The 24,850-nt window shown below is 41.4% G+C and overlaps 1 protein-coding gene across 2 annotated transcripts; it reads right to left on the reverse strand.

Moving 5' to 3' along the window:
• Window positions 1-465: 465 nt before the first annotated feature.
• On the reverse strand, window positions 466-24,657 carry dhx9 (DEAH (Asp-Glu-Ala-His) box helicase 9). 2 transcript variants are annotated; one of them, XM_067606957.1, is made up of 28 exons: window positions 24,299-24,657; window positions 22,691-22,857; window positions 22,422-22,562; window positions 21,565-21,691; window positions 20,175-20,323; window positions 19,872-20,020; window positions 17,255-17,301; window positions 15,530-15,666; window positions 15,323-15,412; window positions 14,147-14,308; window positions 12,916-12,993; window positions 12,632-12,823; window positions 11,395-11,536; window positions 9,663-9,745; window positions 9,424-9,580; window positions 8,636-8,733; window positions 8,339-8,552; window positions 7,897-7,991; window positions 7,271-7,344; window positions 7,044-7,196; window positions 5,799-5,959; window positions 4,968-5,079; window positions 4,703-4,864; window positions 3,815-3,942; window positions 3,484-3,713; window positions 3,158-3,273; window positions 2,872-3,072; window positions 466-1,154 (listed from the first exon to the last, which is right to left on the reverse strand). In XM_067606957.1, exons 2-28 carry the CDS (start codon window positions 22,799-22,801, stop codon window positions 830-832), a joined length of 3,834 nt encoding a protein of 1,277 aa, XP_067463058.1. In that variant the 5' UTR covers window positions 22,802-22,857; window positions 24,299-24,657; the 3' UTR covers window positions 466-829. The 2 variants fall into 2 exon arrangements, with proteins under 2 accessions (XP_067463058.1, XP_067463059.1); XM_067606958.1 differs by lacking the exons at window positions 19,872-20,020; window positions 20,175-20,323; window positions 21,565-21,691; ... (1 more) ...; window positions 22,691-22,857; window positions 24,299-24,657 and adding an exon at window positions 17,397-17,507.
• Between the last annotated feature and the right edge of the window lie 193 nt (window positions 24,658-24,850).

Below are 24,850 nucleotides of genomic sequence, written 5' to 3' on the forward strand. Positions count from 1 at the left end.
TCACCTAAATAAACCAGAACGCTCTGAATAAAACTGTAAAAATTGGGTAATTTTGGCAAAAAGCTCCAGTCAGTGAGGATCATGATGAGATGATTAATGGGAGAGGAAAGAAGAAAAAACAAAGTTCTGATACACAAATCTGTTTTCAGTTTTTGGACTTTTTCTCTAATCTTTGATTTTTACTGAAATATTGGATCATTTGAACATTTATTGAAATGAAAGCATGTGAGAAGAAGCATGTGACCCCGACTACACACTGCTTTTTGTAAGACGTCAAAAGCCAAAAAGGTTGGAAACCACTGGTTTCATCTTTAACAATGTGTTGTATTTTAAAAGCTTGTTATATTATCCATTGTGTCAAATCTTCATCTGAAAAGTAACTAAAGCTGTCAAATAAATGTAGTGGAGTAGAAAGTACAATATTTCCCTCTGAGATGCAGTGGAGTGGAAGAATAAAGCACGTAGTAGTATATGAAAGTTTTATTGGAGACAAAACATCAAATAAAATAATCATTACAATCAATAAACAAACTGACAGGAGAAACATCACATCTCTAATGATGTAACAAGTACAGAAGAAGAGAACATGAAGAGAAATCAAGTGTTGGGAGAACTTTTGTATGTTTCTCTGGAAAAAACAGCAAACACAGAACCAGATTTTCCATCTAGATTTCCATTTTGATTTTTCCAGAGTTACACTTGTCAACTTATGCTGAAGGTTCACGTAAATATTTGACCTGATTACAAACTTTAGTCCTCAAAACTAAAAAATCTACAATTTGTGCCGTTAAACTTGGATAAATGAGTGACTGTGAATGATGTCATCATGTTAATAACCTCCCCGGTACCCTCCTCCTCCTCCTCCTCGGTACCCTCCTCCACCTCCTCTATAACCTCCTCCTCCATATCCTCCTCCTCCTCCGCTGTATCCACCTCCACCTCTGTATCCTCCTCCTCCTCTATATCCTCCTCCTCCTCTGTACCCTCCACCTCCTCTGTACCCTCCACCTCCTCCTCCCCTGTATCCTCCACCCCCTCCTCCATATCCTCCACCTCTGTAACCTCCTCCTCGATATCCTCCTCCTCCCTGGTAGCCTCCTCCACCTCCTCCGTCAAAGCGTCCCATCTTCGGGGGTCGAGGACCGTCTCCCATCCTGTGCAAAGACACGACAGTTCATAAAAAAGAGGTCTGAATCACTCGGATTCAATTTCTGGTTTAAATTGAAATACTTTCTAGAAAAAAAGTTGTTCCAACACATCTTATATCTAAGTCTGCTTCCCCTTCGAGGCCAAAAGGAGACTTACATACATGTATGCATCTTCACAATGCCTACACATGCTGGATACTGTCTACCATGGAGCCCTCACCATTGGCATATTCTTATTATAAAGGCCATTCTTGGTCTGCTTCCTTCTTACCTACAGATCTTCATGCTTCAGTAAAGTCTGGGAGATTATAGACTTCACTCCCAGGACTTATTCCCATCATCTGTCTCTGGACTGAACTGGGAAAAAGGGTGTTAAAGTCTGCTGCTCCTTCTGCTTGGCATCAGTTGGACCTGAATCTTCAGCTGGTCTCACTGGACGTATGATGTTGGTCCAGTCCAACTGATGCCAAGCAGGAGCAACAGACTTTAACGCCCTTTTTACTTAAGTAAAGTGATTCTAAATGACTTGGAGGCAGGAACATCAGGCTGCAGATGTTCTGACTGATTCATATTTCCTATGTTTGATCCCTGATGTTGATGACTTGTAATTAATAGTTGTATAATATTTTTAATATTTTAATTTTTTGTAATTTATTCTTTATTTTCTTTGTAAATTGTTTTTTTAATGTCTGCAACTGTTATTTGTTATGCTGTCTGATTGTCATATCACTCTTGAAAAAGAGATTTTTTCCTAGTTAAATAAATAGAAATAAACCACCTGTCAGCTGCCAGCTAGTCGCTACAAACGTTGTTGTCGGATGTTTGACCTCCGGTTGAAAAAGGCAAATGTTTTGTTCAAAACTAGAAACTACAGCTGCAACGATTGGTTGATTAAACAATTAGTTGACAACTATTAAATTAATCAGCAGTTATTTTGATAATTGATTGAACATTTTGAGTTATTTTGTAATGTGAATATTTTCTGGTTCTTCTTCTTTTGACAGTAAACTGAGTGTCTTTGAGTTGTGGACAAAACAAGACATTTGAGGAGGACATCTTTGGGAAACACTGATCAACATTTTTCTGACATTTTATGGACCAAACAACAATGAATGAATGCAGTGAAGAACTCACTAATGAACACTTGGACGTCGCGCTTTTTACACCAAAGTTAAAAGACTTGGTGACACAAAGGTGTCACTTCTCACATTAAAACAGAAATGTTGTTCATGTACTGGAGTTCTGGAGATCATGTAATGCAGCCTGACTGGACCTTTGATGTGGTGAAACTGTTGTAAATGGACAATCTAAGACTAGTATTATCTCTGCTCTATATGGACATTTAGGGGAGTTGATGATGCTGATGAAGAAATCTCAGGAACGTTCATCAACAGGTGACATAAATCAGGCTGAAACCAGATATTTACTAAGAGATTAAGAGAGTTTGTTAGATCCGACTCGTACGAACAAACCTGACAGAGAAAAGTCAGAGATTCAGGAGAAAGACATATAATTGTGCTGGGTCTTAAAGGACAGGTTCACAATTTTTCCAGTGACTTAAACCAGCAGTCAGGTGTCCATATGAACAGTGAAAGAGGTTTTCCTCGCTGTGATCATTCCTCCTGTTCATACTGGATATTAAAAGATCCTCTTTGGTACTAAAAAGACTGTAACGTTGAAAGATATCTACTTGATTTGACTCATTTGGACGCTGAAGCTTCACCTCTGGTTGTTGGCCATCATGTTGAGTCCAGCTGCTGACGGTTTGGAGATTTGTCTGATGAGGTTGAGCAGGTGTTGGTTGGTTTGATCCATCTGTTGGATGTATTCTGGGTCTTTGGTCACCTCCACCACCAGAGCCTCCAGACCGGCCCGCAGAACCATGATGCCTCCCGCCAGCTCGTGGGGAATCCTCAGTTTGATCCTGCAACCATTCATGAAAACGATTAAGAGCTGAAAGTCTGCAGAGATCTGAGATTGATCTACAGGAATGTTGTGTGGATCCTCACCAGTCGTCGAGCTCCACGATTTCTCCGTTAGAGTTGACCTTCTTGCAGGCGAACAGCAGCAGCTGCAGAGGACTCACCAGCGTCATCCCTTTAGCTGAGATCGCTCTGGTTCGAATCTGAAACACAATAAACAAACACTCAACACCTTTTAAAGACTTGCAACATTAATATACATGCTGGAAAGTAACTAAGTACATTTACTCAAGTACTTAAGTATTTTTCCCTCTAAACCTGGACTTTGTTGTCCTGCGTTAATGTCTGAATGTTGAAGGTAAAAACTGTCAGAGGGTCGGACAGGCTGTCGTGATTCAGGTGTGAGTTTTTACCTTCTCGCTGAAGACGAAGAACGGTGATGGGTATGTCATGTCGTGGCTGCTGAAGGGGCAGTTGACGGAGGATTTGTGGATGAGGGCGTTGCGGCCTTCGGTGGTCAGGATCTTCCTCTTCTCTTTGTGGTAGCAGACGTTGGGGTACGAGCCGAAGGTCAGCAGGGAAACCACCACGTCCAGGTTGTTGTCTGGTCCGACTGTGTTGAACATCTGAGTCATCAGACTCTCTGAAGGGGGACGGAGGAGCAGGATCGGTTTTTATATTTCTTTATTAAAAACAGGAAGATGTTTACTTTGTCCAGAGTGAATCAGCGGTGCGTTCAGGTACCTTCAGGGAATCCAGCGTTGACCAGGATCTCCTTCAGCTGGACTTTGGCCTCCCAGGTCATCCTCAGAGTTGACATGTTGAGACGTTTGTGTTCACAGAAACGACTCTCTGCCTCCTCACCGTTAACCCTGAACAGAGATGAGGAGCAACACGAGGTTAAACAAACGATCCACTCGGCGAGGGTTCATGCTGCTGTTCAAATATTTCAGTCCTGCTGCCAACGTGAATAACGTAAACGTAAAAAACTTGTGACAGAAACGTTGGAAACGTGGCTCTACAGAGAAAAACGCTGGTCAGTCTGTCAATCCAATCACAGAGCCTTAAAAGGACGGTTCACCATTGTTCAAGTATGTGTTAAACCAGCAGTCAGGTGTCCATAGTGACAGTGAAAGAGGTTTTCCTCGCTGTAATCATTCCTCCTGTTCATACTGGATATTAAAAGATCCTTCAAATGTGCTTTCAATGGAAGTGATGGAGGATAAAATCCACAGTGTGTCCACACAGTCATTTAAAGTCTGTGTGAAGCTTCTATTCAGCTTCAGCAGTGTGAGTTAGTCATATCGAGTGGATATCTGACACATTTAATATCTTTTTAGCATCAAATTCCCTCTTTGTGTTTCCTCGGACAGTGTTTCCCTGTTGAGCTGCAGGTGGAAGTATAGTAACAAAAAGAGGGACTTTGGCACTAAAAAGACTAACGTTGAAAGATATCTACTTGATTTGAAGCTTCATATTAACTTCAGATAAACTTTTGAATACATTTTTGTCCCCCATCACTTCAATTGTAAGTGCATTATGAAGGGATCTTCTAATGGTCAGTATTTAAGCTCTAAAATCTACTAAACCCCCAGTCGAACAGTAACTATTGAAACTCCCTCTGACACCGACCTGACATCATCCCACGCCTGGAAGACGGACAACAGGGCCACGTGGTCAGAGAAGCGGCTGCCGGCGAAGTTTCTGTGGACGAAGCCGAGACGCTTCCCCTCGCTGATGAAAGGCTCCTGGAAGCAAGTGGCAGCCGAGATGGTGCACATCGCATCTCCGACACTAGAGGGCGACACAGAGATACGATTAACCCGAAGTCATCCAGAGTAAAACAGGACGTCAGCTGATTCATCAGAGCAGTGAAGTGAGGTGAAGGAGAACTGACTGGAAGATGCAGCCCATGATCATCATCTTCCCCAGCCGAGGCTCGATGGGCAGCCGAGCCAGAATCCGTCCCAGAGGAGTCAGCTCATCGTTGGAGTCCAGAGCATCCAGCTCTGATCAACACACACACACACACACACACACACACTAAACATTAAACATTAAACTGCAGCTGTAAACAGTTTGATGTGATGTCATGCTTCATTTAGAACATTTCTGACCATTATAAACACAACTCAAGCACAATTTTCCACCAGAGTAGAGCGACCATTATTTTTATGATTAATATATCAATTGTTCGGTCTATAAAATATTAGACAATAGTAAAAAAAATGCCGTCCATCAGTGCAAAACACCAAGATATTCAGTTTATTATCACATAAGATAAAGAAAGCAGCAGATCCTCAAAACTGAAAAGATGAAATTTGATCTGAAATGTGGCATTTGTGCATAAAAAATACCTCAACAGTTTTACAATTATCAAAACAATTGCTGGTTATTTTTCTGTTAACTAATTGTTTCAGTTCTGAAGGTTCTTAAAATATAAATCTGGTTTTATTCTATATTTTTCTTATTGTCATTAAATCTCATGCAGCCTCAAACCAACGTGTCACTCTGTCTCTCAATAAAACTCTGTGGCTCCGAGCTCGTTGGTTCCTACTGAAGACTTATTTCCTAAAACAGCTGCTCACTGTAGTCGTTAACAAACATACAGGAGGAAACTTTTGGGGACTATTTTCAGCAGCGGATGAATTCACATGTGGTGCTCTAACGAGTACCTGGCAGCAGGACAGTGTGTGTGTGTGTGTGTCTGTGTGTGTATGTGTTGTACCTTTCAGAGTGTGTTCGGCCTCGATAACGGCGTCCAGCGGTGGCGGCTCGATGGCCTTGGACAGGAAGTGTCCGATGCCTCCGAGTCTCAGCAGTTTGATGCTCAGAGCAACTTCATGCAGCGGCGTCCTGAAGATCTCCGGAGTCATATGAGTCTCCAGCCTGCAGCGATACGACACAAACAAAAAGAAACACACACGTGTCAATAAAATCTGATCAACAGAGGAGATGTCAGGAGGGTTTCTGGAGATGTCAGGAGGGTTTCTGGAGATGTCGGGAGGGTTTCTGGAGATGTCAGGAGGGTTTCTGGAGATGTCGGGAGGGTTTCTGGAGATGTTGGGAGGGTTTCTATTTTTCATACCTTCCTGACATTTCACTGGGTTATGTGGTATATGACAGTATTTGAGTAGACAATGTGAAAGCTGAGCTGCTGGTGACAGAAGTCGTCGTAGCATGTATGACACTGTCTAGCCTACAGTGCTGTGTGTCTACTAGAGCTGCTGCGGTATTAATTTTTGCCTTACTGCACAAATTGGTGAAGCCATTCAAACTGGTGCAATAATCACCATAATTGGTTCCTAAGTACCGTATTGGCCCAAATATAAGTCGACCCTGATTATAAGATGACCCCTCCTTTTCCAACAGCTGTTTTTGGGAAAAATACTTTTTGAATTTACTCTCCTGCCAGATCCTTGGAAGCGGTCAGAAAGTATTTTCTCTGGCTGTTAGTATTTTTACGACTGCCTGTTTGTCTTTTTGAGCTGCTTATTATCTGTCACAGTGGTATTTGGCAGCTTGACATATTCCGTTTCTACAGTAGAGAAGTCAGAAGACGCTTTGACTCCTTTCCTCCGTGGCAGAAAAACACGTTACACGAGCCTTCAGAAAGGACTAACCAAACACTTTCAGGGCTGACTGACTCTAACACACTGACTATAAACAGACTTTAAGACACTCACTAGCCTAGCAACATTAAGGCTACAAACAACCCATAATGCAACACTGTGTAGAAGTCAGTTTTACACTGGTACTTTATCCATTTAAAAAGAATATCTGATGTTGTGAACATGGAATCGTCTAGAGGAGCATCTGTATTTTTGATGGTATTGAAAATCATACCTTTGGGATTTCTAAATAACCTGGTATACTGTAATACCTTGATAACACCAAAGCCTAGTTTCCAGAGCTGTCTGGAGGGTTTCTGGAGGTGTTGGGGGGGTTTTGGGGGGGTTTTAGGGTGTCTTACCTCTCGAATCGTGCATGGCTGCAGAGGTGGAAGCAGAATCCGGGTCGGACTCGGCCGGCTCGACCTTTCCTCTGCTCCAGGTTGGTCTTGGAGGCCCAGACGGTGGCGTAGTTGGTCATGTTGTTGTGAGAGGTGAAAAGCTTCACCTTCTGCCTGTCGGGACACCGTCGGGTCATTTACCGTTGTTTAATCTGCTGTTCACATATCACTCAGCCACTCTGACTTACTTGCAGGAGTCGATGACGTAAACGACATCGTTGATGGTGATGCTCGTCTCTGCGATGTTGGTTGACAGGATCACCTGAAACATCAGGACGCAGGTGAAACACGACACACAACATCTTAACAATAACTACAGTCCAACTGATGATGGAGTTTTTAAGGCCACCTCTCAAATATCAAACATATCTTTGTTAAGCAACAAGAAATAGCTGAAAAAAAAAAGACAACATGTCTCTGCTGTGACGTGAATAAAAACAGATTCTTGTACTTGAATGAAACTGAATTTTATCCATAGAAAACTGAAAGGATGCTTGTTGGTTTATTAATTTATTCAAAAACAGACATTTGTGTCAGTTTCTCTTTTCCTCTCTGAAGGATTTCCAATGCAGAGTTGACTTCTGGTAGTCTTCTTCTATCTCACACAAAGCAGATTTGTTGCTCCAAAAACCACCAAACTATCATATTGTGAGGTATGTAATCGTGTCATCTTGTCATGACGTCACATTACTGCATCTAAAATGAACAGCTGTTGCACAAATGCCATAAAACCTAAACCTAAACCCCTGTCCGAGAGTGTTAAGACCTCTGATTCCAATCAAACAACATATTTCTGTCCTGCAGCGTCTCTGACCTTCCTGACGTCATCTGGGACTGGTTCAAACACCATCCTCTGCTCCTCTCGGGGGATCTGCGAGTGCAGCGGCAGAATCCGGTACCGGTTACTTGCTGGAAACAAAAAAAATGTATTTTTTTTTAGACATATATATATATAAATGCATACACACACTTTTCTTGCTACGCTTGTGTTTTAGTAACTTCTCTGTCTCAGTTTGGTTCAGCAGGACAATTAACAGTCAAAAGCCAAGTGATGACAATGAGCTGGACCTCTGCAGTAAACAGTTCACGGTTCAGTTTGATAAATCCAATGTGATCAATGGCCAATAAACCAGCACGTCCCTCCTCTGTTATATTATATGAATCCTTTTACAGCAAACACAATGTATCTGGAAGAACGTGTTGAAAATAAAGCAGCTCTCTCAGCCTCGTACTGTACGTTTCAAAGCGTTACGTACAGAAGTGAGGGTTGGTCTCCAGGTGTCTCTGCATGGAGTAGATCAGGTTCCAGCCGGGCAGGAAGACCAGCACGGCGCCGATCACCTGCAGCGTCTCGATGTACTTGAGGAGAGCCTCCACCAGCTCGAAGGACATCTCCTTCTCGTTGATCTGAGCCATGGAGCGCTTCGTCTCCGCCGTGTACTCCGCTCCACAGATCACGTTACAGTTGGTCTGCAGAGACAAAACAGTTCGGCTCATTTTTCAATCCCGCAGCTGCAGAAACATTACGACAGCAGACGTTTGAGGTTCCTTACGTCGTCGTCTCCTCCTTCCTCGTCTTTGTCTTTCTTCTTGCGGTCCATCGGCGGAGGAACAAAGTTGGTCATCTGGATACAATCCTCCAGGAAATACTCTGCAACGGCAACGTGTTGTTTTAGTGCAAAGATGCAGCAGCGATCGCAGAGGAAAGACAGACGTCCCAGTTCACAGTTCATTGTCTGTTTGGATAATAATTAATTGCGATAAAATGTAATTTCTTAACAAATGTTTTCCTCTTTATATTTTATATTCCTGGGATATTTATGCACCTGTTAAATAAGGAGGTGGAAGATGAAGAACCACTCATCAACGTCTGTTCTCTACATATTCAGTCAATATTCTTACTTTTACCTAGAAACATTTATTTTAACTTCAATGACTATTTTAATTTTTGCTATTTTTATTCATTTTTAAATCTCTTTGATTTGTCTTTTTCTGTAAAATCGTTACTTTTTCAAATTTCCCATTTCTTGCATCTGTCTTTTTATGTTTTATATGAAACATGCTATATAAATAAAATGTTATTATTATTTAAACAAACTGAAGTGATAAATACAGTTTCTCTCATGTTCGGTTTAAAACTGATGAAATGCAGAATAAGTTGAGAGTCTAAATCAGCAAACTGACTTCTGCTTCTCAGAAGTCCAAAACTAACAAAAACAACTATTTAAACCAGACATGATTATGCAGCTTTATGGCCTGTTTAGTCTCAAACTGATAAGAAGTTTTGCAGAATGATCCTCATGTTGTGACTGTTTGAGACAGTCAGCGAGGTCGGAGGTACCTTGAACAGAGAAGGTGCGTCCGAACACCTCGATGATTGGACAGTTGAAGAAATACTCTCTGAACATGGTGGTGTCGATGGTGGCGGACATGAGGATGATGCGGACGTCTGGGTAGGTCTGAACCACGTCTCTGAGGACCACCATGAGGAAGTCCGTCTAGCACACACACACACACACGGGGTCAAACGTACAGAAGTTGGTTGAATCTGTGTGTTTTGAGATAATAAATGAGACTCACGTTGATGTCTCTCTCGTGGATCTCATCAACGATAACGTGACTGATGCCTCTGATTCCTGCTTCCAGCTTCCGCAGCAGCACACCTGAAACACACACCTCAGTCATCACCAACACTGAGAGCATGTCCTGCTGATTACATCTCTCTGTACACACTAAAGGCTCCTTTAGACTGACTATCATGTCGGTTTATCACTCGTCACACTGTGCAGGAGGTGTTTAATAAAATCTGAATGATATCTATCTGACGGATGGTTTGTGCGTTTTTGTTTTTCTCCTAAACTTTACACAAAAACAGAACTTATGAAACGTCATGTCTGCCAGTGTTCTCTGAATTATTTCATGCCATATTCTGATTGGTCAGTTTGTTGTCATAGCAGCCGTCAGATTGTGAGAATTTGACTGTTTTCAGTCTCGTACTAACAGATCTGTTCTTAAGATGCATGTAAGAGTGATTTAAGAACATTTGTAGCGTTCATCAATTGTTAGGGATGCACGATATTGGATTTTTTGCCGATATCTGATATGCAGATATCTCCAACTCATTGTGGCCGATTGCTGATACCGATATATACACATATTTTTTCCAGCTGGCTGAGGAGACCATTATGCCTGCAAGCATAGATTGTACTAAGTATGATCAAGAAAGACAATATATGAAGGAAGAACTGAGGAAGACTGGAGTTCAGGAGCTCAGCATTAAAACTTTAATGAACCTGAATGAATAGACAGAGAGGATTAATGTGTAGGATTTAATCTCTGGTCCACACTCCGGAGCAGAAGGTGGCGCTAATGCACCTAATACGCTGGTTGTTAACCGCCTTTAAAAAACAAAAGACAGAGTGGTACATCCTGTCAGCCGAGATGTTTCCTATCTGTGCAGCCGAACACCGCAGCTCCTCGATGGACTGTTTCTCCCTGACGGTCCCGGTGTTTCCTCCGCAGGCTGCACTTCACTCAGCCGCCCGTCAGACCCGCTGCTTCTTCCCACTTTAACCTGAATAACAAACCGGGCCTGGTGGTCCAGTTGGATCCACATGGAGAGCCGGAGCTAAAGTTAGCTGGGAGGCTAGCGGAGCGTTAGCCGCAGCATGACCGGAGGGAAGCAAAGCCAGCTAGCCTTCGCTAGCTTCCCAGCTAACGTTAGCCTTGGCTCTCTATGTGGAGCACCGAGCCCCAGTTTGTTATTCAGGTTGAAGTGGGAAGAAGCAGCTGGTCTGTCGGGCGGCTGAGTGAAGTGCAGCCAGCAGAAGAAACACCGGGACCGTCAGGGAGAAACAGTCCATCAAGGGAAGCACAGTCAGGCGGCGGAGGAGATGGCGACATATCGGCCTCTCATAATCGGCAGAAATGGCCGACACCGATGACGTGCCGATAATATCGTGCATCCCTATCAATTTTATCTTACTTAAAATATTCTGTTCAGTACAAACAAAATGTTTTATTTACGTTGTGCAGTGACAGCGATCCACCAGCTGAACCTTTTGATTGGTTCAATAACTGTGTGGCTCCTAAAACAGTTTAAATCAAACTACTGTAGGTTTTATCGAGCTCCATCTGTGTCCTCAGCACTCTGTACGTACGTTTTAAATCACAGAGTAACTTACAAAGTGCTGAAGTTACAGGACTACGTGTTGCTGTGAGTTTTGACAGCCTGGTCGTTGTTTCTACGGTGCAGGTTGAACACAGCGCTGAGTTGAAGCAGGTGTTGAAGTAACATCTTGTTTTTACGTACCGACAGTGCAGAAGAGGATGCTGCCGTGAGGACGAGGAAGGATGGACTCAAAACGGACACTGTAGCCGCAGCTCTTCCCCAGATCCTCTCCTCTCTCGAGGGCGACTCGCTCCGCTACGGACACGGCGCTGATCCGTCTGGGCTGAAGAAGAGAAAAACCACCGGAAAATACACAGTGAATCAGCTGTTCATGTTTCAAAGACATTATGACCGAATGTGAACACAGTTATTCATCTTTCTATCATTTACAACCATCAAACCTCCGAACGCTGAAATGTTTTAAAGCTCTACAAAGATAAGAGTTTGAAAACATGAGGACGGATTTAATAGACCTAAGTGTGACCTGCAACCTTTAAGTGGCTTAGAATGACTTTATTACTAAGACTGAGAGATAATGTGAACATTAAAATTGAATAATGAGAACGATGCCTGGTTTATTTCCTGTTGTATAATTTACATTAATAATTATAAACTTATTATAATGACGAGCTCTGTAATGATTTGTTGTTCTTCTTAAAAAACATAATTACTAATATTTACATATATCATCTAATCCTGATTTTAACTTAAATTGCCCGACATGTAGCATAAAACTGAGTAAATATGTTCTCTTTCTGCACTGTGTGACAACTATTTGTATATATTGTTGTATCTAATATTTGGTTTTTCAAATATTTGCAAGGAAATAATGACAGAGAATTATTATATTTGGTTGTAATATCTGTAATAAAGGTTTTGGTTACTGTATAGTAAAAAAAACTTCAAAGTTTTAAATTCTTGTTCCTAAATCTTTCTGCATATTTTTAATCCATTATAAAGGATTTTATATTAATATCTTGTCATAAATGTGATTTAATGTGAGGAGAATTTCTCCTGACAACATGTAATCTTGTTCCAATCAAACAAATAATGCAACTAATAATTATTTTCATTATCTGCTGATTATTTTCTTCATTAATTGTTCAATGAAATACTAAAAAACTATCAAAAAATGGCTCAAAAAATTCTCAGAGGCCACAGTGAGTAATTACGATAAAGAAACCGTCACATTTGAGAAGCTGGAAGCAGAAAACATTTTGACATTTTCTATTGAAGAAGATTAATTATTATATATATATATAATAAAAGGCTTTAAAATCAGATTGAAGTTGAGTTCTCGTCATGTATTTTAACCTGCACTTCTTGACTCTTCTCTACTGTATAAACTGGAACCTCAGAGTCGGATGCTGAGCGTTACCTGGGTAACCACGATGTTGCAGTCGGACGCTCGGCCCCCCTTGATGAAGCGGTCCAGGATGTACTGCGGCACCTGAGTGGTTTTCCCGCAGCCCGTCGCTCCTCTGATGATCACCACGGGGTTTTTGTCGACCGCCGCCATGATCTCCTCCTCGAACTGTTTGACGGGCAGCTGGTCGCGGTCCGACAGCATCTGAACGACAACAAACGTTTCTGTTTTTCTGCCTGCTGATATCTGGCCGGTTCGCTTCTAAAGTAAAGCAGCAGAGGAGAAACCAGACTGACCTTCTGCAGGTTGTCGTCGTGATCCAGCTGGTACATCAGCTCATCATGCAGGTCGCCGCTGATCTGCTCCGGAGTGCACTGGAGGGAGGAATAAAATATCAATATTAATATAAATATTAAAGCTGCAAGCAGCGTTGGTCGGGACCTCGCACTCTGGCCCGTCAGATCATTTTGCTTTTTAAAAATGAGGGATATTTCTTACAAGTGTGGTGTGCTTTTATTTTGAAAGTTTGATTGACAGGATGAGAATTTTCTGCAGGGTGAGACATGTCTGTGTCATCAGAATCATGCAAGTTTTGGGCTCATTCACTTGAATTTCAATTAGTAAATTGAAAACTCTTGATGAGTTTGTGTGTAAAACAAATTATTTTCCTAATTTTCATCAAGTCTATTTTTAGAAAAGTAAAGACTTTTAACCCACATGACCTGGTCAAAGTTTGATTGAAATGGAGAGTGTGAGTGAACCCACACCTTTTTGAACATTTACTGCTTCCACATAGTTTTAGATACAAACTTCATTTGAACTTTAAATGAGTCACGAGACTTTGACCTACAAATCTTGAATTTACATGTGTTTTCTATCTTTTATTGTTTTTGAGATATTAGAGTGTGAGTTTTAAAGTCTTTTCTTGCTCCTCCTGTGATTTTATAATGAGTGTGTATTGCGGAATGTTTCACAGCACTGAGGGAGTGACATCACCAGGAGCAGCTGGAGAGGAGGATTTTAGAGTACGCTTCTTATGAAATATCCTCATAAATCCCATGACTTTGGCCAAATCTCACATTAAAAATCATATTTTTTGGTAGTAAATTTTGTGGCAAATCCATTGATACAGGTTTGAAAGTGGTCAGACTTATAGTTTAGACGTCAGAAGCCTCTGTTTGACACAAAGTTCATGCCCATAGATTGCCTCCCCATTGGTTTACATTGTAAGGGTGATTTGGCACTGCAACTTACTGACATCTAGTGGTGAAGAGGCAGACTGCAACCAATTTGCAGCCATGTTTTTCTTTGCTATGTTTAATAGTAAATTGTTGGCTTTATAAATAAACAAACTAAACATATCATCTAGGATTTTTCACTATTTTCTAACATTTCTTAGACAAAATAACTGATTGATTAATTGAGGAAATAATCTGCAGATTAAATGATAATGAAAATAATTGTTAGTTTCAGCCCTAAACTGATGTTTCACTGGTAAAGATGATGGTTTTTCAGTTAAAGACTCACGAAGGCCAGCGGTCCCTCGTCGATGTTGCTGCTGGTCCAGGGGTTCCAGTTGACCTGAGGAGGCGACCAGGGGATGACGCCGGCTCCGCTCTGACGCTGCGACGGCTCGAACGTTGCTATCTTCCCCTGAATCAGAGACACCGAGCTGCTGGAGTCTGCAGGCTGGACAGGACGAGACAAAACACGTCACTGTTTGTCCGCTAGTTTATATCAGAGACATGTAGTAAACACATCTCTGACACATCATCAGCTTTTAAGTTGATATGCTGAACATGTTAGCAAACAGTTGCTTATTTCCACATCCAGCAGTTACGGAGCAACATTATCATTCATGTGGAGTCGTGTTTCTGTCCACCTGGTGAATGTAAGTCCAATATTCACTCTCTTTTAGCTCTGTTTTTACTCTCTACCATCTCCTGAGGGAAATATCTGGCTCTTTAGCTGCTAAATGCTCCACTATGTTCAGCAGCTAGCCTACAGCTAACTGTGTCTGTTTGCTGTTTGGTGCTGAGCAGGTAGTGTACAGCGGCTTTGTTAGTATGATTTTTATCTGACCCTATGTACTTCACTGATTTTGGGTGTTGGACATGTGACATAAAAATTTCAGAGTCTGCATGTCACCTTAGGTAATATGGTATGGCCCTTCGGGGGGACCTTAGAAATACAAACAATGGATCCATGGTCAAGTTTGGAACTGACCCAACTGACCTAGTGCCCATGGAAAACCTATGTTATTCATGTGATAAGATACAGATGTGTAACCCCATATAAGCTATGCACCGACAGTGGTACGTTGCCCAGACCATCTTTGTACATGGAATGGACCCGATGGCCTTCGTCTAATAAACGTCTACAAAATAGGAACTTCGTCAGCTCTTCCTTTGAACGATATCATCACACATCCTTCCTTTCAGGCTTTTTACAGCTTTTTCTCTGAAAACGACGCTATGAGAGCGCTGAGAGTGAACCAGAACGGTAAAGTTACAGCCGGACAGATAAACAACGAGCTGAAACTCACTATAAAGCTCCGTAAAGCCGAGAGGAGCTGCAGAGTCACTGATGATTCTCTGTAGGTTCATCACCAACACATTACACACTGACAGATCAGACTGTGGAGCTATAATGTATGTTCCAGCTGTAATAGAGCAGCGTCAGGTCAGCGGTCAGGTGACTCACAGGTGGGGGGACGGTGACTCCGAGCTCCTGGACGACGGTGGAGAGCTTCTGCTGCAGGTCTGGACACACGTTGACATCAAACGCCTCCAGCTGGACACAAAACATCCCGTTAAAGATTCTCAACTTTCTGATTAAACCCGACTTTGTTTAATGCATCAGATCTGTTAGTAAGTGTTATATAACAGTGAGGGTTTGGTGTCGGCGTACAGTTTCTCCCTCCTTCTTCTTGGTGATTCCGGAGTACGCCTCAATGACTCCCAGGTGGTAAAGCTGCCGGACCAGAGACAGAGCGCACGACTGAGCCGCCAGCTTCTTGTTGGAGCCGTGCTCTCGACCTGTGACCCCTGCAGAGAACACGGAGCAACATGACGGGATCCAGTCAGTCAGTGACGATTGGCAACTTATAGAAAACAGCAAGATTCCCTTGAAGTGCTGTTTTAAATGAACTACCGACATGTTTGCTTTTTAGCGATTCATTTAGATTAAAGTAACAGCTGCACGTCTTCCTCTTTTAAACATATTTCATCAGAAATGTTTTACTAGTTTTATATTTCGAACATGAACAGAGCTCAAACACCTTTCCTGTAAAATAAAACATTAAGAATTTAGAAAGAAACATCTGAGGGTAACATTTAGTTCAGGAATGTGTTCATGTAGATTTTACATCTATTTGCCTCCATTTAAACGCACAATATGTAATTTCAGCCGCTAGGCGTCTCAATCAAAACAATAACAACAGACGGAGTGTGATGACGGTGTGAAGCAGCAAGGGATCATGGGAGTCGTTGTCTTCGTTGTTAAATAAGCAGCTTCACCGGGATAGGATTACTCCAGTGTTCATCATTCAGGATGTTTTTACCTGCAGAGGTCTCCTCCTCTCCAGAACAAACAGACCCGGAGATTAAAATTGTTAAAATACTAATTAAAGCTGTTTCACCTAAAAAAAAAAAATCAATATTTCTCCGACGATGTTTGGTGACCACCAGACTTCCTGGAGGGGCTGTTAGCCGAGCTGCTGCTAACGTTTGTCCAGTTTATTTCTCTGATAACTTAAGATCCAGACGTCCAATGACTAAAATCCTTCTTCCGGCTAAAAGATATAGTTAAAAACCACCTAAATTTATCATGAAAATGTGTCTTAAAACTGAATAAAAGTCCATTTTTAACAGTTTGTGTGGAACAACCACAACGCCGATGTATTATCTTGTATGTGTGTAAGTTACTCTTTGGTAGACGCCATTGTAGCGGACAAACACAGCGCCGCCGTATGCATCTGGTGCGTGTTTACTCTTTGGTAGAGGAGGTATGACGCCATCGACAGGCGACCAAATGAAACGGTCCGTTACTTTGATTAAATTACAGATTTCTCTGAGTTTGAACATTGTTGGAAACATTTGGGATAATGTAAGAACACAACTCAACAACATATATAACATAGGTCTAGTTGTTTTTACACATTTTAATGTGGAATAATTACATATTATAGCTTTAAAGTTCCCCGACAGCTCTAAACTCATAAAGACACGTTTATCCACCTGTTGTCATGTGATCACATCCAGAAATTTAGGAAGAAGGTTCACTGTGTGATCCCAGATGTTACTGCTAAACAGTTCACATCGTTTCATCTGTTAAATCATGTTTCAGAAAATCTTTTTGAGCATCTCATGTGGACATCAGAGATCAGATATCTGACTCCTGATCTGAGTCATAACATCAGTATGTTTTTAGTAGTAGTATTTATTTAATTCTTGTCATAATCCTGTTCACATTATGTATATATCTTTTCATTTATCTATATATTGCAGTGTGTTGCTGGGATGTTTCTGTATCTTTCTGTTAATGTTAAAATGTGTGTTTGTGTTTGTTAAACCTAAAAATTGATTAAAAAAAAATATATAAAAAAGAGAATTTAGAAAGAAATATTTCTCTTACTTCTGCCGAGCTGCTTGACAAACAGCTGCATCTCTGCTATGAAGCTCCTGCAGACACAAACACACATCACAGCTTCACTCGTTTCTACTTCCAGAGAGTCAAACCTGAGAGTCATAGTGAAGGAGTGAAGCGATGGACTCACCTGCGGTGCTCTCACTGCCGCGCCTGTATGTTTTTCTGCCAGACTTGGGATTAAATAACACCAATCAACGGTGTAAGAGTCCGGTTTCTCCCCGGGGCTGCTCGTTGCCTGCGGTGGGAACAGTGACACCAGAAATCACAACCAGACTCCTCTGTGAGGCCTGAGCTGCACCCATGGGACAGCTTTAGTGCGCCTAAACGCTGTCCCATGTCTTCCTTCAGTGTGGTTGTGAGTTCTGGCGTCACCGCGGCGTTCCCAACTTCACCACCTGCCCGCTGCACCAGCTAAATATCGGTTATTTATTTAAAGAGATTTCTTCAGCATAACATCTGTCAATCATCTCTTATCAAGAGAATTATTGGGATATTTTTGTAATTATAGTAGGAAAAAAATTAAGATTAAAAAGTGTTGAAATTCTCCTTTTATACTTTCATATTTTTAGTTTATATGTATTAATATTGTGGGAAAAGATCAATTTGATGAATTAGACAAAAGCTGTTAATGTTTGTTCGAACACAACAAGTTAAAATTAAATCTGTTTATATATAAATATTTCATGAATGATTCCCAACAGATGCAGAATATTAATGAATCTTTAAAACTGTTTTTCATTTTTATCTTAAAGGTTTGTCAGAACAACTGAACCATTATATATTAATATTATTAACCCTTTCATGCATAGTGGTCACTACAGTGCACTGTTTTCTTATATATGCATGGGGTTTTAATGGTATAGTTGCACATCAGCCAACACAGTGGACTCTAGTGTGTCGTCCCATACGCTGCCATCCACTGGCCGGCCTTTGTAACACTAATTACTCACCATAGACCAACTAAGGAGTAATATGATTGTTAAAATTTCCAAGTATTGATTTTATGTTGGGAGAATATGATGATTAATCATCTGTCCACTCAGTTAGACATCACGCATCGCTGACTATATTTCAACTACAATTATACTATTACTGCAACTTTGTTGTTCTTGAAAATATTTCATCTGCAGTAACTTATTTGGCTGTAAATCAATTGATTTATGTTCATTGAAATGTAACTTGCAGTTTTAGGGAGCTGAGGATGCTGAGGATGTTGAGGGGGCTGAGGATATATTGTAGACTAAATTCAGCTGTGTTTTGTTATTGAATAGACTTAATTCCTTCATGTTAATATTATTAATTATAATATCCTCTCTTTATACAGCTGTGATGCTACACTGGATGTTGTGATCAGCTTTAATAATCTCATCATTAATACAACCATCTGTGGAGATATTTGTTAAAACATGTAACTGAAACAACTAAAAATACTTATTTGCACATTTTGTATCTTCATTTCAAATTCAAGGAAAACTTTTAGGGTAAAATATGAATTAATATTATTAAATAATGTTCTTTGTGCCTTCAATTTATTGATGCTGTTGAATCTCAAGCGTGACCTTTGAACCGGGATCCAGCTGGTGCGTCTGACCTGACCTGACCTCTGCTCTGCTCTCACATCTGCTTTGTTAGAATCAGTCAGTAAACAGTGAGATCTCTCTGGTGTATCCGACACACGCCGGAGGTCTCTGGGTTTACAGCAGTCCGGCAGAAAAACATACAGGAACATCTGAACACCGAGCGACACACACACACACACACACACACACGCACACACACACACACACCGGCTGCTTCTCTGGAGGGTTGGAACACATCGATGTCGGGACGCAGCCGGTGTGCGTCTCTACTTTAATTCAACCGTTTTAAAACCTGCATCTTCACCGTCCTCTTAGATTTAATGACATATAACACTTCATCAGTCATCAACTCAATGGAGCAAAAGAAAAAATTACAACATATGAATAAAAACTGTTGCATTTTTCCTTTTTAAAAGAACTTAAAGAGCCACTTCTGCTACACGAGGAGCTCGACTCGTTTTAACTCGTCTATAAACTCGTTTTTTGTCTCGAGACTGAAATTGAGAAAAGGTTTAACAGTTATATATATAATGCCAAATCTGTTTCTGCAGGTAAAAACCTTTTATATTTTAGATAATATAATACGATAACTTGGACTACATGTGCGCAGACATGTAGAAACCACTGGATTTATTTTCATTTATTCTCTTCCTGTGTTTTTCCAGAAACAGAGAAGGTCTGAATATAAAGCTGAACATAAAGGATCTGTGGCTGAAGACCAGCAGTAAACTCAACACCAAATCCAACCTGACCACACGGTAAATGTTGTTTACGGGTGTAAAATACAGAAAGTAAAAGCCGGCGTCCTCAGTGTGAGAGCAGCTTCAACGCAAAACACACGTCATAGACTAAATAATCAATAACTACATGTAAATAACAGTTATAATCCTTAATAATCACAGCTGAGCCGACACAGGTCACAGGTCTGCTGTGTAAAATGTTTCTAACACGCTGGAACTGGTCAGGGTGGATTTGGGTGATTAGCTGCTGGTCTAGAAGCCTTCAGGTCTCTTGATCCAGACCTGTTGTGGTCCGGTCCCACTTGGCTGTATTTATACTCAGCGCTGGTTTTCTCCTTCTGGAAGAACTGGTTCAGACGGGCTTTGGCGTTCTCCAGCGTCCAGTTACCGTGCAGATTAGCGTTCAGGTCCACCTCCTCCGACTCCAGAGTCTACAGGGAGGAAAGTATCAGAACCAGAACCGATAGATTCACTGATGTTTAGTTTAAAACACAGAAACGGTTTGAACAGATTCTTTTCTTTTCTTATTCAGAGCTGTGTTTTTGTGAGAAGTGAAGTGAAATGAAGTGAAGTGAAGTGTCGTACCGCCTGAGCTTCCTGCTCGTCTCTCTTGGCGTAGTACTCCTTCAGGTTGGCCCCTCGTTCCCACTGACCTCCTCCTGGTCCTCCTCCTCCTCCTCCTCCTGAGTAACCCATCCCAGGCGATCCTGCAACCGGCCCATAGCTGCCATCCTCTAACAACACAGACATGAATCTTTATTGGTTTATTGTGATACATAACTAGAACTGTGTTCTTTAAGTCTTTAAAACAATATAAACTAGATCTGCAGTAATTAGTCAATCGACAGATAATTAACAGGGCTGGTCGATTAGTTGGTCGACTAAATTCTCATTGGTCGAATAATCTCTGTGTTATTTTCATAAGGAGAAAAGTGCGACATCAACAGCTTCCCAGGATTAATCCATTATTTCCTGCGGCGGGGGGAACAGACTAACAAATTACCTGTGAAAACAACGGGGGTGTATTCAAAACACCCCCGTTGTTTTCACAACTTTGAACTCGCCCAACCTGATGGAGCCTGTTGGGTCTAACTGGACTCAACGTTTACTCAACGTTTACTGAATCAGCGTTTCTCCTGTAATAATGTCAATGAACCCCCGCCAGGCCAAAAGATATTTTTTTAATGCCAAAAATAACGCTAAATATCGGTAGCGAGCGTAACTCCGTTTAGGAATAGGGCAGCGCTTAGTATGTTTGCGTAGCGAGCGGGAAAGAGCGGCGGGAAAGTGACGGTGGATGCGAGCGGAGCAGTGGAAAAGCTTAGCGGTAAGTTGTCAGTCTGGCGGTAAATGTACAGCACAGACTACAGTGTGTCAGTTAATAAATGCTAAAAAAATCACGTCTGTTGTTTCCCCAAATGCTGGAAAAGTGAAGGAGGTTAGCTCCAAAGTTAGCAACAATAGGTTAGCATAACCTGAAGACGCTAAACGGAGAAATGTGAGTTCACTGTGAACTCTGTCCCGTCACAGCCCTAATAATTAATCAGCAACTATTTTGATAATCGACTGATTGTTTTTAATCACTTTTAGGGGGAAAAAAGGTAAAATTCTCTGATTCCAGCTTCTTAAATGTGAATATTTTCTAGTTTCTTCAGTCCTCTGTGACAGTAAACTGAATATCTTTGGGCCAATCAGACATCAGGAATGTAACCTGGATTTTTCAACTTTCCAGACTTGTAAAATCCTTCATGTGAGATTTACAAACTCTGCGTTGTGTGTTGGCCTCTGATAAATGTTTAAATGCATTAATCTGATTTCCTGGATCATATTTCATTGTCTCACCGGTACCTCAAACAACACTGCAGCCCCCTGCGTCACAGTACCAGATCAGGTCCTGATGTAGTCTAACGAGCACCAGACAGCTGAGCTGATTGGTCAACTGGCTCAGACATGATGATGATGATGATGATGTTACCTTTCTCAGTTTTCACTACAAGGTGAGGTGGCAGAGGACCGCTGGGAGGGAGGTTTCCAAAGCTGCTGTTTCCTCCTCCATCTTGTCTTCCTCCTCCGTCAGGTAGATCACCTCCTGGAAAACCCACCTGGTGGATGAAGACTCAGGTTCAGTCTGTGTAGACTTCAATCAATCAATAAGCCAAAACATAGCTTGTTATTGCAGCATCAGGGTTGTAGCTGAGCTGTTGGGAAGGTCATTAGTCGATTGACAGACAATTAACTCGCAACCTTTTTCATACTTGATTAATCATTTTATTCATTTCTAAGCACAAATCCCTAAATTTGCTGGTTTCAGCTTTGCTGCTTTTCGTCATCATACATGACAGTAAACTGAACATCTTTCTGTGGTGGAAGAAGTCAGTGTTTTCCTCTATAATTGTAAAAAGAAAAACAATTTCAATGCCAAAATATAAAGCCAAATACCCATTCATTCAGAAATCAATACTGTCTGGGATCCTCTGTGCAGCGCCTGGGAAACTCTTGGTAGCGTAGCTGCTTTTAAGGAATAGGGCAGTACGTAATATGTGTGCGTAGTGGTAGAAAGGTGGTGGTGAATGTGAACAGAGCAGAGGAAAAGGTTCACAGGAAGTTGTCAGTCTGGCAGTAAATGTACAGAACAGACACAGTGTGTCAGTTAATAAATGCTGCAGCTTGTCAAGACCAAGAAAAGTCTGTTGTTTCTCCAACTGCTGGAAAAGTGAAGGGGTTAGCACCGAAGTTAGCAACAATGCAGCTGTAAACAGAGAAATAGAGAACAGATATGTGCGGCTGCTGAGTCTCCCGACTTTTAAAGAAAAGTAAAACCGATGTGCTGACCCCGACTGCTGGGACCTCTGCTGCGCTCATCTCCCCGAGACGGACCAGGTAGTTGACAAAGTCCCGGGCAGCGTTGGTCTGAGCGTCCTTCTTGTTGGTGGAGTTTCCCATTCCGATGTAGTTGTAGGTATCAACACGGACCTGCAGCGGAGCAGAAGTCAGGGTTAGAAAACAATGCTGAGACCAGAAACAATCAGCAGCAAACATTAGATAACACACGACAACCTGAGAGACCCTCTGAGCTTCTTGTAGAAACCACATTTACTCACCTCACACATAAACTTCTGTCGGTTTTTGTTGCCTGCGGCTCGGATGTCGTAGTTGGGAGTCAGCTTCTTTTTTCCACACCAGGCGTAAAGAAAGTTCTTGATGTCCGCCATGGTGGACAGACGGTGGGGGGGTGGGGGGGAGATTCCTCCTCTGGAGACCCTTTACACTGAAAAATGTCCAGAAGTGATTCTTGTTAGTTAATTAACTAAATCAATGCCACATCTCATTTTAGGGGCCTAACAGATGCTGTATGTTGACACTGCAGCAGCTCCATCATTGTTCTCTATCAAGAACAGAGTTGAGGACTGTTCTAAAAATAAGAACAACACCCCGTCAATAATCTCTTCAGTGGATTGAACGGTTCTTTAAGTGCCGGTTGCTCATCCTCACATGTTCATCAGAACCACTGAGAAGCTCCTTTGTGCTGAATCTGACGCTGCGGTGAAGCTTTTTAATGACATGCGGGAGTATGAAGAGGCCTTTGTGATTATTTATTGCTGCTGGATATTAAGTCTTTTGTACTCTTCATTCGCTCCGTGGCGTTTACTCATCCATGTGTCCCGTGCTCTCTCTCACACTGTTTTATCCTGCCTTTGATTGTCTTTGTTTTAATTTTTTTTGCCTCTTGTCATATGTATCTGCATGTGGTGACTGTTGTAGTTTTCCTTTTGGGGGATCAATAAAGGACAAGTATCTATCTTTCCTTTCTTAGCATTGGCTATACTTCCTGGCTAATCAGTTACATACAGAAGATGGGAAAACTTGAGAGATAAAATATTTTTATCTTCTTTCAAAATGTTATCAGACCGAATGGATCAAATTCTGATTTTAATTCACCGTTTTACAGCCGCAACAGTAACAACAGGACTCACATCCGGTTAAATATTTACTGTCACTGCGAGTTTAAAGCAAAAGTGAACAAAACAACAACATACCAATATTGAAATGTGTCTGATGATGGAAGCTTAGTGAACAATTATTACAAAAAATACTTTGAACGAACATCGTAATTTACAGCAAAGACTGACAAACTGAAATAATATAATTTTCAAACCAAACTCCAGCCAGAAATCAGAGAAAAATCTGGTTTGTTGAACAAGAAAACAAACCCGACTGCTTATATATACATATATATAAGCTATATATTGCTTTTATTAATCAATATAAACTTTCTCTCGGATTCGGGACAGAAATGCAGACAGACAGAGCATAAAGCAGGGGGTTAATTTAGCAGTGAACCTTGTGTATATGTAGAGACTTCTGTATCGTTGCAGATGCTGAAAACCGTTTAAATTGCAGAGTCTGGTTTTTGCTTCCTCACGACCAAACTGAAACACTATTTCTCAAAAGACATTTTTAAAATGGTCAAAATAAGCTATAATTGACGTCAGGAGCTCGGGAGTGACGGTTTAAACTTAAATTGTTTTTTTTTCACTTTTTACGGAAGAATTAACGGGACGTTTGCAGCTAAAATAACGTTAGCCGTTTGTAAGCTAGGTTTGAATTACCGGCTCTGCCGACTTTTGAGATGCATTAGGACAACCTGTAACCCAAAGATATAATTTAATTAACTAGTAATAATTATAAACAGTAATTTTATTACTCACAATCAGACCAGTTAAGCAAAAAGTTGCTCCAGACTTCAGCAGCGGAGCATGACCCGTGTGCCAAAATATTTTCCTGCAAATTCCTAGGATGGCGAAGACATGACCCGCCCTACTCTGCCTCTGATTGGCTTACCCTGATATTCTTACCCTAATTCTAACCAATCCAACCAACGAAGGCAACGAGTAGTAGCCAATCAGAGGAAGAGTAGGGCGGGTCACAACTTCGCCGTCCTAGGAAAAATAATTTGCCGTCGCGTAGTTCGCTGCTGCTGTTACCGGGTTCACTGCCGGTTAGAGACCCGGTTTATTGTTGCTGCAGCGCCGTCAGCTGGACCGGAGGATGAACGAGCCTTCTTGTTTGGGTCGTTGCCTGTTTTCAGTAATATTTTGCCAGTGCTGGAAATTAACTAAGCACATTTATTCAAGTACTGCATTTAGTACAGTTTGAGGTACTTGTACTTTACTTGAGTATTTCCATGTGATGCTACTTTCTACATTTCAGAGGGAAATATTGTACTTTCTACTCCACTACATTTATTTGACAGCTTTAGT

This window comes from Thunnus thynnus, chromosome 12 (assembly GCF_963924715.1).
Source record: "Thunnus thynnus chromosome 12, fThuThy2.1, whole genome shotgun sequence".
In the NCBI taxonomy this organism is placed as follows: Eukaryota; Metazoa; Chordata; class Actinopteri; order Scombriformes; family Scombridae; genus Thunnus; species Thunnus thynnus.

Coding starts and splice junctions, on each gene's coding strand:
- dhx9 (XM_067606957.1), bottom strand. CDS start 22,801: ATGGCGGACATCAAGAACTTTCTTTACGCCTGGTGTGGAAAAAAGAAG. Junction 15,413..15,529: donor AGAAGAAGGAGGGAGAAACT/GTACGCCGACAC, acceptor TTTTGTGTCCAG/CTGGAGGCGTTTGATGTCAA. Junction 3,274..3,483: donor TCTTCGTCTTCAGCGAGAAG/GTAAAAACTCAC, acceptor ATTGTGTTTCAG/ATTCGAACCAGAGCGATCTC.